The 16,655-nt window shown below is 38.7% G+C and overlaps 1 protein-coding gene across 1 annotated transcript in view; it reads right to left on the bottom strand.

The window, feature by feature from the left end:
• NIPBL (NIPBL cohesin loading factor) overlaps positions 1–16,655 on the bottom strand; it is a 289,092-nt gene that overhangs the window by 138,459 nt on the left and 133,978 nt on the right. Inside the window, exons 6-8 of the mRNA XM_065405961.1 lie at positions 13,705–13,856; positions 10,379–10,539; positions 7,468–7,561 (exon numbers count right to left, since the gene is read on the bottom strand). Of these exons, the coding sequence (XP_065262033.1) occupies positions 7,468–7,561; positions 10,379–10,539; positions 13,705–13,856 (407 nt within the window). The remainder of the gene's footprint in view (positions 1–7,467; positions 7,562–10,378; positions 10,540–13,704; positions 13,857–16,655) is intronic.

Below are 16,655 nucleotides of genomic sequence, written 5' to 3'. Positions count from 1 at the left end.
TCTTCGTCTGTTCTTTTTTTTCCCGTTTCCCAACTTATTTATTTTTCTTTCTAAAACGCATTCATCCCAAGTTTTGAGCAAATTTACATGTATTTTACAAACAGGAACTTTAAAAAAGTGGATAATGTTCACATACACACCTCCCGAATTCTTCACAAATTTAAAAAACCTCTTTTCATCTTCAAATACTGCAAGCTCCCTTAATTCTCTGTTCCACAAAAAGCCTAAGAGAATAGATAAACTTTGCAATGGTCAACAATTTGAGCTCTGTTGGTCCAGTGTGGGAGTGATGGTGTGGAGAAGTGAAGGGCACAAAGGGTCCCTTGCTAAAAAATACCCTGCCATCAAGCCTCCTCCAGTTTAAACATGGGGGCTGTTAGTTTAAGCTTTTCTAATGATACCATGATAGCACTTGAGGAGAGGGGCAGTAGCTAAGGTAGTTACAATTCAAACCACTTAGACATTTATCGGTTAACACCTTGAACTGCATTCAAATGAATTGGAAGACAGACTGCAATTGTAATATGATCTATGCAAGAGACACCACTAAGTAAGCATGAAGCCTTATTCTGCAGATGAAGTTTCTGGTTGATTTTTTCCAAGTAGCTCCAAGGACAGCACATTGCAATACACGGATCTAACAATGACAAAATTAGGTATAACTGTGGCATCGTCCACATTCAAATTAAAAGCTCTCTCCACAAATGTCCTCTTTTCCTTTGTCCAGGCTCTTGTGCCTTGCTTTTTCTCCAATTCATCCTGATAGGTGTTCTACAATCTCTTTACACTAAACATGGCATAAATTGGATTTTTTACACCCTAATCCTTTTTTCCCTTTCCTCATTACGACTGTCAGTTACACTATCCTCCCTCCCACTAAAGCCTGCAACCATGAAATTATCTTTGATTCCCTTTCTCCTCACATCCAGACTCTCAAAATCTTGCAGCTATTCAATCCAGCATTTCTCAAATCAGCCCCTATCTTCATCCCCCAGGCCAAAATCCTGGCTTCTGCCAAGGCTGTCTCTCACTCTGCCTTCCACCACTGACTTCAACTCCTGTGATATATAACTTGAGATCCTTTTGACCTCAAGCATAAATATTCCAGAACCTACAAGATTAGTTTACTACAGCATATAGGAGAAAATCTATTACCTGATGATTTCCTTTCTGGTAATGACCCTCTCCCACCACAGGACATAAGGACTGTATTTCTCTTTTGGCAAGTACCAGATGTTTCACAAAACTTGTCCAAGGAGCTTACATGCTTGCCTCCATTCCCCACACACTTCTATTCTCGATCCAAATGAGTACTTCTGAAGCTGTACTGGAACACTCAATTCTTATTCTTAACAATTATACCTTATTCAATGACATTAAAAGCCTGATTCTCCATTGCCTTTCACCTTATGTAAAGTATTTATACTAGTGCAAAGTCAGTGTAAAACAGTACCATTCTGTGCTTACTTTGCTCTGGGGCATGACTTCTACATAAGGTATAGGGCAAAAGAGAATCAGGCTTTTTCTATTTAAGAGTAGCCTGAAGAGGCCAAAGGATCTCAGATGAGGTGGACTGGGTTGTGAGATTATTCCAAGAAAAATAATCAGTTGATTTTTTTCCATTCTGGATTCTGACTTCTCCACCACATTTGGGATCTAGCAAGCAGTAAGAAAAAAATTAATAGTGAGGGAGAAGAAAGAATAAACAAGAGTTTCCCCTTCCCTCCTGAACAGACCGATTCTACTAAGATACAATTTACCAGCTCTTCTCACAAGCAGCATATGCCATGCTCTTTTGCATGTTGAGGCGTCAAGCAAAATGATCTCCTGTTATGTTAGGAAGCATATATGTTTACCTTTGGAATAACTCTGAAGCATGATGAGCAACCTGGCCCTTAGGGAAAATATAATAAAGCTCATGCCATAAGAGCAAAGATTTCTGGAGACATTTCTTGCCAATGCGATTGTGACGAGGAAGAATATTTTCATAGCAAGGAAATACAGGGAATTAGATATCATCTGCTTGAATGGATAGGTGAAGATCCCAAGTAAGGAGGATAGGTTTGGTTTACATAAGAGTGCTGCTATAATAAACTTTGATACTATGGGGTGATCTACTAGAGACTTGGATGAACCTGATTTTATAACAGTCTTTAGTGCTGAGACACAAGAAGCAATGGTGGTGATGGTCTTTTGGTCCAAATGCAGGCCATCCTATAAGACATTCAGCAAATGGGAAAACCTGACTTCCTCCAGCTGATCTTTCTTAGTACCAATAGGATAATTTTGTCCAAACTCTTGCGTAGGCTGAGAGGATGCAAGGCTTATGTGAGGCTAAGAGACCCTCCATTACTTTGGAAGGGGTATCCAACCTTATTTAGGACTTGCTGCTCAATAAATAAACAATCAGACTCGAGTAATCTGGGATGTGATGCAGAAGCAGGTCCTAAAATAGGACATCCTGCCTGTTGGGGAGAATAAAAGGAAGCCTGTGCAATATCTCCAAAACATTTGAGTCCCACACCCTTCTTGGCCAGTCTGGGGTAAGGATGACAGCTATAGCATCCTTCCTATACCTTCTTAATCATTCTTTCTAGTAGCAAAAAAAAAGGAAGAGGGTGAGAAGAGTTTTGGAGACGCTAACTTGGCAATCTGTGAGCCAGACCATCTTTTCCCAGTGATCTTCATTCTACTTTCCTTGCCTTGTCTCTTGCATTACAACTGAATATGAACATATCCCATTAAGGTGTGTCTCAGCTAAGGCTCAGGTCGAACTGAGCTAAGCCTCTCTAAATACCAGCTTGAATACATGCAGGTTCAGGAACCATTATTAGCTGTCTCTCTCTGATGGCTTAGCCAGGCAGGTTTTGTGTTCAGCAACCCTTTTGGGTCGATGACCCTAGCAGAGGTTAGATGAGCTTATGCCCAGGAGACAATCTACTTCACTTTGGCATTTAAATTAAATTTCTTGTTCCTACCGCTTTGTACCATGGTTGTCACATTTTCTAACTGAACCACAGTGTATTCCTTTCTCAGATTATCCTGGAAGAGCCACCCTGATCATGCTCATCTCTAAGCAGCGGATGCTCTGGAGTCTGACCTTTCATCATATTCTCTTTGTTATGATGCCCTGGGTCTGATCCCACACCCTGAAAGGCATCACCGATTTAGGATTCAGATTGCAGAGGGGGGAATCCTACCATCAGTCAGCTTCCTTTTTCAGAGGAAACGAGGGAATGGATCACTCTGGATGGTACCTTCACCTTCCACTGCATCTCCTACTGGAACAGTTTCTAGCACTCAAGTAGAAACCTTTAAGCACTCTCACATGCCATTTGGCCAATAGAGTAATCCCTATGCATGGAGCCCATCAGACCTACGACCTACTGGTAAAGATGGACACACTGTGGCACACTGGACATCAGTACCAGAAAGCTGTCAAAACTTTGCTGCATTGGAAGGACACTCATTCTGTGTGTCTATCTTAACTCATGGTGAGGTGATCGACAACGGTTCAGGGATTCTCTTCTTTAAGTATATCAGCCTAGAGTCTGGACAGGGTACTCTGAGTTGCTTACTGAGGGTATGTCTGCACAAGGGGTAAAAAACCCATCTAGCCCAGGTCAGCTGACTCAGGCTCATAAGGCTCAGGCTCTGGGCCCAAAAAATTGCTGTGTAGACATTCTGTGAGGGTGGAGGGTTCCAGAGCTCGGGCTCCAGCCTGAGACCAAACGTCTACACAGCAATTTTTAGCCCCACAGCCCAAGCCCTGTGAGCCAGAGTCAGCTGACCTGGGCCAGCTGCATCAGTGCCATATAGCTATCCCTAAGAATCACAGAATCATAGAAAAGTAGTGCTAAATGGACCCCTGAGAGGTCACCTAGTCCATCCCCTCATGTTGAAACAGGATCAGGTATACCTAGACCATCCCTGACAGGTGTTTGTCTAATCTGCTCTTAAAAATCTCCAGTGATGGGGATTCCATACCTTCCTTTGGTAAACTACCCCAGTACTTAACCTAACCTTATAGTTAGGAACTTTTTCCTAATATCTAACCTAAATCTGCTGCTGCTGCTTCTTGTCCTACCTTCAGAGGGTATGGACAGCTGATCACTGTCCTCTTTATTACAGCCCTTAACATATTTAAAGACTTATCAGGTCCTCCGCTCAGTCTTCTTTGCTCAACACTAAACATGCTCAACTTTTTTAACCTTTGCTCATAGGTCTGATTTTCTAAAATTTCCAGCATTTTTGAGGCTCTCCTCTGGACTCTCTCCAATTCGTCCACATCTTTCCTAAAGTGTGACACCCAGAATTGGACAAAGGACTCCAGCTGAGGCCTTACCAGTGCCAAGTAGAGTGGAACAATTACCTCCCATGCCTTACTCATATATTCCTGTTAATACAGAATGATATTAGCCTTTTCTGCAGAGGTGGCTACCACTATTCTTTTCTTCTCTGATATTCTTTTTTTGGATCACAGTCCATGGAGATGTGTCATGAGCTCTGGTATTATTTATCATCCAATATATAACTGGAGAGGAAGTGTAGGGGAACAATCCTGAAGCGGTCTCAGATCTTCCTGAGGGAAGATCAGAAAAAATGCCAGATCAGTTGGCAAATAACCAAAATACCCACTCCTTGGCAAAACAGAGAATTTATGAATAAAAATACTATATAAAGATCTAGCTATCACCATTATTGTTACTGTTTATGAAGAACCTGGTTTGGTACTCTTTAGAGAAGGATTTACAGAAGTTTGGGGGAGATTTTTCAATGTGACCCTGCAACATTATTGACTGATAAGCACAGTCTTGTTTACCAAGTTTTGTTGCTTAAGAGAACCCTTGCAAAGATGTCTCCATCTGTTTCTTGGCTGGCCTGGGTGGAATATGTAGAGGCCCAAACAAATCATCCAGACTCTGAGCCCCTTCTTTTAGCACAGTGAGGACCTCTAGACTGGGAACAATTGTGGCAAGGCTCCCCATTTGTAGCTCCAGAAAATATCTCTTAGCAGATGGAGCACCTTTTGTTTGGCTCTGCCATGATGGAGAAGAGTAGAATAATGAAGGGATGGAGCTGGATGAGTAGTCCTACTTGGGGAATGATCCACTACACACTTCTCACGACTGTCTCAAAATTTGGCTTTAAAAGAAGATGTGGTAACAGGAACCATAGGAATACTAAGCCATTGCTCTGTTTGCATGATTGTAGACACAGAACCTAAACTGAAGGCAGAAGAAGCATGCCCGAGCCTTGGAACCTTATGGACAAATCAGAGCTGTCTTTGGAATTTGTAAGAAGAGAGGTGCAGCCAAACATCCCAGAGTAAGGGTATTTTTTAATCTATTAAAAAAGGCAGGCAAACTCAATCAAGACAGCAGATATAACTTCCGTCATTTCTTGCAGGAGTTTTCCCCAGTCTAAAGCATTACCTTTTCCCTATTCAAATTCTGTGTCAGCCAGATAGCGCCTATAATAATTAAACTCTGAGCGATAACACTCTTCAACTCTAATTAAATACACAAAAAGTCTCAGGGTTATCTACATTTTCAAATCATAGAAGCTCAATATCTACAATATCTTCCCTAACGGCCTCACATGTTGAACCAGAGGATGGAGAACCTGGAAACCCTATGGTACCTTGCATGTGATCTCTCTGATGAGCAAAAGTCCAATACAACACTTTAGGTCCTCCACGGAGGAAACCATTTTCTTTCAATACCAACTTCTTCTATCTCTTCTGTTATTTGCAGGCTTGTCAACAATATTTTCACGGGTAAACATCAAAGACAGCTAAGAGATCTAAAGTAATCGGCATGGACACTAGATGTTCATTCATCACCAAGAGGAAACTGGTCAATGTAACTACGCTGTCTCCCTACCAGACCCAGGCCTAAAAATAGACTGTCAAGCATTAAGTGGCCTGAGGACTCAAGTATTATTAGAACTATTTCAGTAAGATTAAGTACTGAGTAAACCATCTCAGTAAGATTCTCTACAAGGGAGATAAAGGACAGGGCAGTATTTGCTGAGATTCTTGCCATCAAGAAATAATCTTTTGATCAAAGATTTAATAACTACACTAAGAGATGCTGGCATTTTGGCCTACATCAATAACTCAATACCTCCCTTCTGGACTTCAGCAAACAAGAGGTGGGTGGATCCAATATAAAGGTTATAGCCCAAAATGCCTCCAATATTTCCAGAACCGTAGTAATTCACACCAACTGGTCCACCACTTTTATGCTTCTGCCACAACCAGTCCAAGTCCAAGCAATCTTACAAGTTGGCTGAAAAATTTTCAAGGTGGGTGACAACTGTGTTTGAGGTGAGGTAGTCTGGATCCACCAAAATGTTTATTAACTGAAACACCTATACTGATCAAGGCTTTGAGGAGGCTATAATGGCAGCAACTAAACTATTATTTTGCCACCTACACAATAAATTCTTTACTCCAACCTGCCAGACTTCAATCACAACTTTTCCCACCAGGTGTTGCACCCATCTTCCTTCCAGCTTCATCTGTCAGAGGATATCTATATAACACAATGAACTGTGAAAATCATTGTAGCAATCCTCTGCCTCCCTTCTCTACCCCTATCCTTTGGTTCTCTTACCAATCTCAGTTCTCTCTTGCTCTCTCACTGAGCCATATAGCAAACATTTTATTTTATTATCTTCCAGTGGAATGGCAGGAAAAAGTATTTTTGTCCCTTTTTATTATTGTGGTATTGAGTTATTAAGTATATGCATAGCTTTGGATCCTCTGCCATACACCAGAACTGTGTACTCCATTCACCGAGTCACAGTCAATTACTGTTATAAAATGGTAAGGAGGCACTCAGGGGAAACAAACAAACACACACACACACCCCACAAACATTCTAGAGCTTGGTATAAAGAACTACTTTTAGTTTTTTTTAAATTATCTTACTAAACTGCCCTCCTACTTTTCCTATCCAGCTAATGTATTTAGGCCACATCCACAGTAGATATTAAATGGTGTTAACTGACCTGTTTTTAAATTTCTTACATTACCACAATGTCTTTCATCGCAATTAGTGCAATAACTGTTTTATGTTGTGATACTTTCATAAATATAAAGAAATTAATAACTCAGAGATGTGTTTGAACCATGTTAGCATAGAACAATGGAAATTGTTCTTCTAATACAGTTTAATCCTCAACATGTACAGGGTTTACGATCTTGCTATCCTCCACAGTAGTCTGTTTTAAAATACAGTGAGTCAAATTTTGGTCCTTCTCAGGCTTCCAGTTAACAGGGGACCAAAATAAAATTGTAATTAAAAATATCATTATGTGTATGTAACTTCTGCAGTTTTATCTGAACATAAAATGCTAGTTAGATCAAACTACATAGCTTATAAATTCACTTGTCTTTTATCATTGGGAAACAAACTCATACATATACATACATATAACCTCTTTTAGCTACAAGAGTACCTTTAGGTGTTCCATCGCTTCCAGCTGGAGAGCACACTGACTGTGGTGACCGCAAAGAAAACGATGCAGCATTCCTTATTGAAGACTCACCATCCTAAAAACAGTGACGATAATGTATATTATAAATTTATTTTCTAAAAAAAAAAGTCTAATCAGGATAAATACTGGGAATGAGGTCACAAGACAACTACTAGCACATTTAAGACTCTTTGAAATTTAGACCCTTTTCATCATATTTTACGTATATTTTAGAATGAAATCAGAGTCCAAGTGAGAACCTGCAACGAGCACATGCAGAAAATAAATATGAATTAGTGAAAATATGTTTTAGCTAAAAGCACCACTTTATTTAGTTTGTCATGAAGAATTATACATATTTAGAAGATCTCTGATATTAGCACTCATGCCAATGAGCTAATAAATACAAGCCTGAACTCCCTTTGCAACCAATTGGGGGGAAAAAAAAAAAAAAGAGAACTCTCCATAAGGAGAAGTTTCAATTTAAGATCATAATCCTTTTGGGCCTGAGCAGTCAAGTTGATTCAGTGGGAGCACTTTTGTGGGTCGTGGCCTTCACTGAGGCGGCAGATGCACCTCAAGTGGCCATCGCTCATTGGAAAGGCTTCCTGACAAGAGAGACACCTCTTGAATCCTGGAGATCCCGGCATACTTCCAAGAGGGAAAGGTCCCAGTTAAGAAGGATGGGAAAATGGGAAGTGTCACATAACGGGGAGGGAAGAGAACAAAAAGGTTGGGTTTTTTTAAGGGAGAAAAACAAATGGAAACAGCTATATACTAAGGCACACTAGGGAGAGTGTGACTAAAGGCTAAGGAAGAGGACTCTGCTAGCAGATTCCATCCCAAACCAAAGGCGGTTGAGAAGGAACTGAGAGTCCGTGGACCACACAGCGCTATATATAGAGGCCCCTCACAGCACAAGATGGGGAGGAGTGTATGTGCAGCCCAATGGGCACTGCTACCAAAGATCTCCCATCCCAGGCACAGGAGGAGGACCTGCCACACCTACAGTGGCGCACCCATAGGGACACTATTGGAAGAAGTAGTATTTATTTGCATTCTAAAACTCAAAAACAGTTGAATTTTGCTCAAATTAAAAAAAACAACATTCAGAGAGACATTTAAGTATAGAAAATTTCAGCTCTAAAGCAGAATGTTTCAGAAACTTGTACGTGTGTGAAAGCAGGAAATTACAATAAAAACTTCTCTGCAATACTCACTATACTGGATGCAATTAGGTGTCTGCTTTAATTGAAGTGATGCTGTCAAGTTGTTGTTTTTTTTAATTCCTTAACTCTTATCTTAAAATATTAAAATGTAAAAGGATTTTAAAAACTGAATGTACTTTATTTTTTGTTTACCTTCTGCAGTCAAATTGAACAATGACACTAGACCAGTTATGTTTAATTTGTTCCAGCTTCTCATGTATTAGGATATCACTTCAATCTTTGTGCTGCATATACTGTGTGGCAACTTTTTTTTTAAAAGGGGGGGGAAAAAAACCCTCTCTTGGAATAATTATTTTTAAAAGTCATTGAAAGATTTCTACCAGTTCTTAAGTTTTGCAAAAAAAGCTTCTTTTAACAAACGGATGATTGCTTTGACAGTGTACCTTTAAAATAAGAATTAACTGTGGGAAACATGTATATTTGATGCCAGAAGAAGCTTCCCACTTTAGTGAATTTGTATCACTGAAGCAGAGACTACCTGGATTTTCAGGATGCTGCTTTTATATTACAAAGGTAATACTACTGAATTCACACTGTAGTTATGGATTTTCCATTAACTGTTCATTGCTTGTTTGGTGAACACACAATCATCTGGAAACAGCTAAATGATTGTGTGCTTGATTTTAATACACAAAAATGATGCAGTTGATTCACTCTTGGTTTTACTGAGTTAACTGTGCTCAGCGTTTTAAGGATCCAGGTGTTATCACACTTGATATAGTTCTCTGTGAGAAAGTGTAACACGCTTGTATAGTGTGTGTTATGTCTCCCTCCCACTCTACTGGCTAGTTCATATAGATAACTGTCTACTACTGCTGCAAGTTAATGTAGTGACTACTTTGGTAGAGGCTTGACTTGATGCTGAATATCCCAAGTTCAAGACCCTCTCATAACCTGTAGTGGGCATTATTACAACAGCATTGCTCAAAGAATTCTTAGTGGTTCTTATATATCATGCTTGTAAAGAATTACCTCAACAAGATGCATACACAGGCTGAGAAGATGTTGGCAGAATGAGGAGCTCATTAAGTGGAATATTCATCACCAATTTAGTAAAGAATCTGGGGTGAGTTCACAGCACCACTCTCTTTTTTAAAGTCTATTAAACTGTGTATCAGTTATTAGAGCATGAATTTCACCTCCCTTTATATGAACTGAAGTCACAGATGCATGGAAATTTATTTTTCTGGCAAGACATTTGAGCTCACAGGTATTGAGTAAAAATAAAAACTCAAAAGAAACTTTCATCAGGTTTGATAGGATCATATCACTAACAACAGAGACTTTTTAAATAGGATGTTTCAAATCTGTCATGAAACCAACATAGGCTGTTATCCTGTCCACATCAATACAGTATCTGAGCAACTAAAACAAGGCAAAATTGCCTCTTAAAATAAGCTAATACGTAGAGACAATTTTCACTTTTCTTCAATGCAAAATAAATGTTGCAAAAGTGGTTTCAAGCAAAACAGTGGTCATTTAAAATAAATTTGAAAACTAAGAACTACACAAACAGAAATTGAAAAATTAATGAAATAGATTACTCCTTTTCAAATGTCAACAACAACCCAGCAAAATATTTGTTTTTTAGACCAGTCACACAATTCAAATATTTGTCAAACATTTCCTTTCATATAAAAAATTAGTTGGGGTGTGTAACATACATCACTACTTAGTCTGTGCACCATCTGTAGGTAGTCTTCATTTGAGCCATGTCTAGAATTATCAGCATGGTGATTAGCTGAATTGCCAGACAACTGACTTGAAACTTTATTTTCATGTATGTTCCTCATCCCACCTGAGACAATGGGACTGGATACTGAAGCTGAAATAAGAAAAGAAAAAAAAAACAATTAAAAAAAACATTTTAATATTAAATATGTTTATAAGTCCAGTTATTGATAATACACATAAGCGATAGAACAACAACAGGTTTGGCAATCAATTGAATTTACCAGCACTGCTTCAGCAACAAGTAGTTACAAGAATTATGAACTAACATTTACCAGGGATTTATAATATTGTACCAGTCTGACCAATTCTATTTACTCAGTGAAATATACTTGTATAATATACAAGATTCTTTAATAAGTTAGACTTGCATTCAGTTACAATGGAGAAGTTAGAGGAGTGAATAAAGGGTGAACACTTGTGGATCAAGCCAGGAAACACTGCAGATAGCTGTAGACACATTTGTTAATGACAAATGTTCCACTGGAAAGGAAAAAGGAAAGTTTAGAAAAATTCCTTGACTGAGGGTCAAAGATTCTATCGTCACAAGATCAGACAAAAAAGCTCAAGCTATGTCTCAAAAGAAAATGTGAAGAACCACAACAACAGGCAGGGAAAACAGTAGGCCTATATTAACAGATATGTACCAAATGCAGACTTCTTCATCGAGTCAATGTAACTCATGGCAAATTTTGGCTGTAGCATCAAATGTATGGAAAAACAGTACTAAAAATTAAAATGGAGAAAGATCAAGAGCATTTTAAAATTTAGACTGCAAATTCTAAATTATTCTAGGGAAATTTATATTTTTGGCCAGTTTTTTGGGTGTTTTGGCACAGAATTTTTGTTTTTTGGTCACGTTTGTTTACAAGCTTATATCTTTGTTAGTTACCACAATTATGAAAATAATATATTACCACAAAGATTAGAAATACTGAACACACATTAAAAGTTCCTTCTCCAATTACTTCACTATAAGATGGGCATATGTAGGGAATACATTTCTGCTTTCCCCACAAATTCCTTGCAAAGCTTTCTTCCACAGGGGTTGCGACAAAGTCTTCATTCTTCAATTTTGTAGGTAGCAGAGTAATATTCTATTCTCCATACCAAGGATGGAACAGAAGCTAATGTTTGATTTAAGTTTTATATGCCTTAGGACCAGTGTTTAATTTGTTATGAAAGAATGCTGGGGCTCAAGCAATTTTTTTACATTCATAACTGATGCAGCAAGCCCAGAGATGCTGGGGCTATGAACTGCTAAGCCTAGAGGTGCCGGGGCTGGGCCTGGCACAAATTAAGCACTACTTAGGACTTCCCCTTTCATCATACCATAGGGTACACAGTCTATCTCCTGAGACACTATTTACTCTAGAACCTTACTAAACATGAAGCTCCAGAGTGTACAAACTGAAAACACCTGTAGGTTACTTTTATTGCTTGCTGCGGTTGCGAGGATGGCTAAAAAGCCTCTCCTCTGAAAATTTATGTTAGCCAGGTGTAAGGTTTTGGAACACACTATTAAATATTTTTTGTTGCAGGGATGGAGTCATCCTGGATAGCTCTCTGAAGACGTGCTCGCAGTGTGCAGTGGCAGTCAAAAAAGCAAACAGGATGTTAGGAATCATTCAAAAAGGGATAGAGAATAAGACGGAGAATATCTTATTGCCCTTATATAAATCCATGGTATGTCCACATCTTGAATACTGCATACAGATGTGGTCTCCTCATCTCAAAAAAGATATACTGGCATTGGAAAAGGTTCAGAGAAAAGCAACTAAAATGATTATGGGTTTAGAATGGGTCCCATATGAGGAGAGATTAAAGAGGCTAGGACTTTTCCGCTTGGAAAAGAGGAAACTAAGGGGGGATATGATAGAGATAAAATCATGAGTGGGGTGGAGACAGGGCCGGCTCCAGGCACCAGCTTAACAAGCAGGTGCTTGGGGCGGCCAAGGGAGAGGGGCGGCACCTGCGGCAATTCGGGGGCAGCAGGTCCCTCACTCCCTCTAGGAGCGAAGGACCTGCCGCTGAACTGCCGCCGCCGATCGCAATCGCGGCTTTTTTTTTTTTTTTTTTTTTTTTTGCTTGGGGCGGCAGAAATGCTGGAACCGGCCCTGGGTGGAGAAAGCGAATAAGGAAAAGTTATTTACTTGTTCCCATAATATAAGAACTAGGGGCCACCAAATGAAATTGATGGGCAGCACGTTTAAAACACACAGCGCACAGTCAACCTGTGGAACTCCTTGCCTGAGGAGGTTGTGAAGACTAGGACTATAACAGGGTTTAAAAGAGAACTAGATAAATTCATGGAGGCTAAGTCCATTAATGGCTATTAGCCAGGATGGGTAAGGAATGGTGTCCCTAGCCTCTGTTTGTCAGAGGGTGGAGATGGATGGCAGGAGAGAGATCACTTGATCATTACCAGTTAGGTTCACTCCCTCTGGGACACCTGGCATTGGTCACTGTCGGTAGACAGGATACTGGGCTGGATGGACCTTTGGTCTGACCCAGTATGGCCGTTCTTATGTAAACCCATCCCAAATGTTAATGGTCAGAGGGAAGCAAGGAGTTTGGAATCCAGATCAAGATCCAGATTTTGTGCTGGCCCCTATTACTACCAACACCCTAAAGAAAAGGCAAAATGTAACATCTTTGAACTTTGAGAGGGTTCAAACTCTGTTTTGTGGCTTGGCCTGGACCAAACTTAAATCTTCTAAGTTACTGTTACAGCCTAACAACTGTTCATTCCCTGAAGTTATACAGGGGGAAAAAAATCTTCACATTAAGTTTTCATCACTACCCTTAGTACGTGAAATAGCGATAGATGATATACATAACATGAAATACAGAACTATCCTACATTTTCACCAAGTAACTAAGCCTTAAGAACAGTTTGTTTAGAGAAAATGCAAGTTATGCTGATAAAAAGGGCTTAAAATGTTTGAAAACCATTTAACAACAATAATTTCAGTTCTGCAAGGTTTTTTGGTATTGCTGTATTCTATTTTTCTCCCAAACTGGGATCAAATGCCAGCTGATTTTTTTTAAAGGCAGTTAGCAAATTTTGCAGCCTATTGCACACTTTAGACAAATTCCTGCCTAATTTATTCACACACAGATCCTGCTAATCTAATGTAATTTTGCACCTGAACAGTGAGCAGGGTCTGGCCCTTTGAAAGGAATTACAGAACTGTGAAATATCCACGCAAAGTTAAAGTTATCTTGAGTTCTGAGAAAAGAATGATGATCTAATTACCTTGTTGCATCTGAGGGTGTGGTGTATAACTTGGAGGATGTGAATATGGCATGTATCCTGCAGGGCTTTGAGGAGCATATGGACTAGGCACTGGGCTGTTCTGTTGTGCCATAAATCTGTTACCAGAGCTTGCCTGTGGTGGCACAAACCGGCTAAAAACAAAACCCAAGTACAAGTTAGGAAATCCAGTGTAGGCATCGTATTTCTTACACTTATTTTACAAAATTTTATAAGGCCTGCCATGTAATCCAGTGGAATCAAGAAACATCTATTAAGAGCAACATTTCTCACAAAAGTGTTTGCGCCTTCTCTGATTCAATTATTTCTTAAGAGCTACATTTGCATTAAGCAAAACTAACGGGGGAAAAAAAATCCATTCATAAGAACTATACCTAGAAAAAGTAAATAGCTGTTTAATGTTCTTACCAGGTATTACAGAAAAATAAAATTTACAGTTTCCAAGCTTACTCATAGTTTACTAAAAACCTGAATGAAAATCAAAACCAAATAATTTTTCACGTGATGACTAGCTTGATTAACATTATCAATGAATCCATATATTCCTAGGTCTCATGGCATCTGAAGCATTGCTTTGGCAATTCATTTTCAAACAGTTCGGTTTTCTAAAATATATTGGAGTCCGTTATATAGTTTGTGAAGACTTGTTTGATTTCTATAGTTCTGCTACAAATTGCTTTATAGAGCCCAAGGAGCAAATTCCAGCACTTTGCACAAATTTGTGACAAAGTTCAGCAAACTAAACTGAAAATTAATTATTTTTTTAATTAAAAGTAACATGACATAGTGCTTATGTTTGACAATGCATTAGAAATTATTCTTTGAACATTCCCTGACTTAACATTTTAGCCTCAAACGAAAGAAAAAAGTAGACAAAATAGGGGGCTTTATCTGCTTGAGAAAATAAACAGGAATTCTTCTTCTGGATACAGTTTTAAAGAAATGACAGTACAGCATGCCTTCTAATGGAATATCAAGCAGAAGTATTAATGAAAATGAGCTAAGATATATGTCCCCCTCTTCCTCTCCTTTTCCTATCTACAGGCAGACTACAATGACCGGACTTTTCGACCAGGCATTCTGGTCAAAAACCGGACGCTTGGCAACCGTATTTGAGCCTCTAGAAACCAAAGACCTTGCTTTATTCTAAAAGATCACAATCTTGTTCCATGTGTCTCTAGGGGACTTAAAATCACATGATATGAGTGTTCTATACCACTGAAAACTATCCGAGGCTGGGCAGAAGTCACTATCTTCTGTGTAGTCAAAGGAAACCAAAATAGCAGCCAAGTGGACTTTGGGATGGGGAAGGAGGAGGCTATTCTCATTATGAGCACATGCAACTCCCATTAAAATTAACAGGAGTTCAGTGTGGGCATTGAAAGGTAAAACGATCATTGAGAGGGCATTTTGATTTGTAATAGTTTAAATTAGCAGCTCGCCGATAAATATATAATACTGTAAATTAATAACTGGACATTCCAATAAGATTTCATAGAACTTTGTTTCTCTGTCAAGACTATACTGCTAATATAAAGGAGAGTAACAAAAAGGACCTGATCCAAAGCCCACTGAATTCAATAAACCTTGGATCAGCCCTATAAAGAGGACATAAATAAAGCAAAAGAGAAAAAGTGATTCAGGCAGTATACATCCTCTTTATAGGGCTAATCCAAGATTTATTGAATTCAATGGGCTTTGGATCGGGTCCTCTTTGTTTGGGTAATACTCTCCTCTATTTTAGCAGCAAGTCTGCAACAGACTTGCCATAACCAAAAAACTATCAATATTCAACCCTGGAAATCACTCTTATGTAATGCAAGAAAAGGAGTAACTGTGGAACAGGGAATTTGCTTTGTAAATTATTTTTGATATTGTGATTATACACTACAGTAAATTTAGAATATTTTCCTTGAAGCTTTGTGTTTTAAGTAGTCCAGTTTGTGACCCTTCCCCCCTCTCCCCCCGAAATATTGTTGATGTCTGATTTTACAACAGCAACTATCAATTACTTGTTATAAACTTAATGAGATCTTAGGAGATGTAATAACAACAAGGAGTCTGGTGGCACCTTAAAGACTAACAGATTTATTTGGGCATAAGCTTTCGTGGGTAAAAACCTCACTTCTTCAGATGCATCTGAAGAAGTGAGGTTTTTACCCACGAAAGCTTATGCCCAAATAAATCTGTTAGTCTTTAAGGTGCCACCAGACTCCTTGTTGTTTTTGTAGATACAGACTAACACGGCTACCCCCTGATAGGAGATGTAATGTATAACAGAGATTTTTGAATGGAACAAATACAAAGCAATTGCTTGAAATAAAACTAAAGTTAAGACAAAGATTGAAACAGTGTAAACAGGGCAACAGAAAGTACATTTTACAAGAACTTTTTTTTTTCCTCTCAGTACTTTCACTTCTGAAATTTGCCACTGTTCTCTCTCAATCTTTGTGAAGAGGGTGCTTTATTTTTATTTTTGAGAATTTGCCGTGCGCAGCCCAATAACAAACACACAGAAAGGGACTTTATAAGGTTGTTACAAGGTGTTTTGTTTGTTAACTTGTAGACAACGCTATATGTGGTTTTATATTAAAAATAGTAAACATACCATCACTGACTCAGAATTGTAGATAATTTTTTTTTAAATCTTAAAAGATTTATTACAATGTAGTCTTCTCAAGGAATAAGACCAGTAAAGAAAACAAGCATTTTGCAAAACCAAAATATTATCAGAGATATGGGGTTTGGAGGGAGGGGAGTTGGGTGGGTTTTTTTGCAATACATAAAATCTAGAAAACTTTCCTCAACACCACTCCAAAAAACAAAGGTATATCTTGAAGGGCGGAACAATTTTATTTGCCAAGTTACATTAAAGTATATAAATGCATTATGTAATGTGCCAAATAAAAGAGTTCTAAAGCTTAACAAAGCAA

Source organism: Emys orbicularis, chromosome 6 (genome assembly GCF_028017835.1).
Source record: "Emys orbicularis isolate rEmyOrb1 chromosome 6, rEmyOrb1.hap1, whole genome shotgun sequence".
Taxonomy (NCBI): Eukaryota; Metazoa; Chordata; order Testudines; family Emydidae; genus Emys; species Emys orbicularis.
Note: the sequence above shows the minus strand (reverse complement) of the source record. Positions and strands in the feature narration are given on the sequence as shown.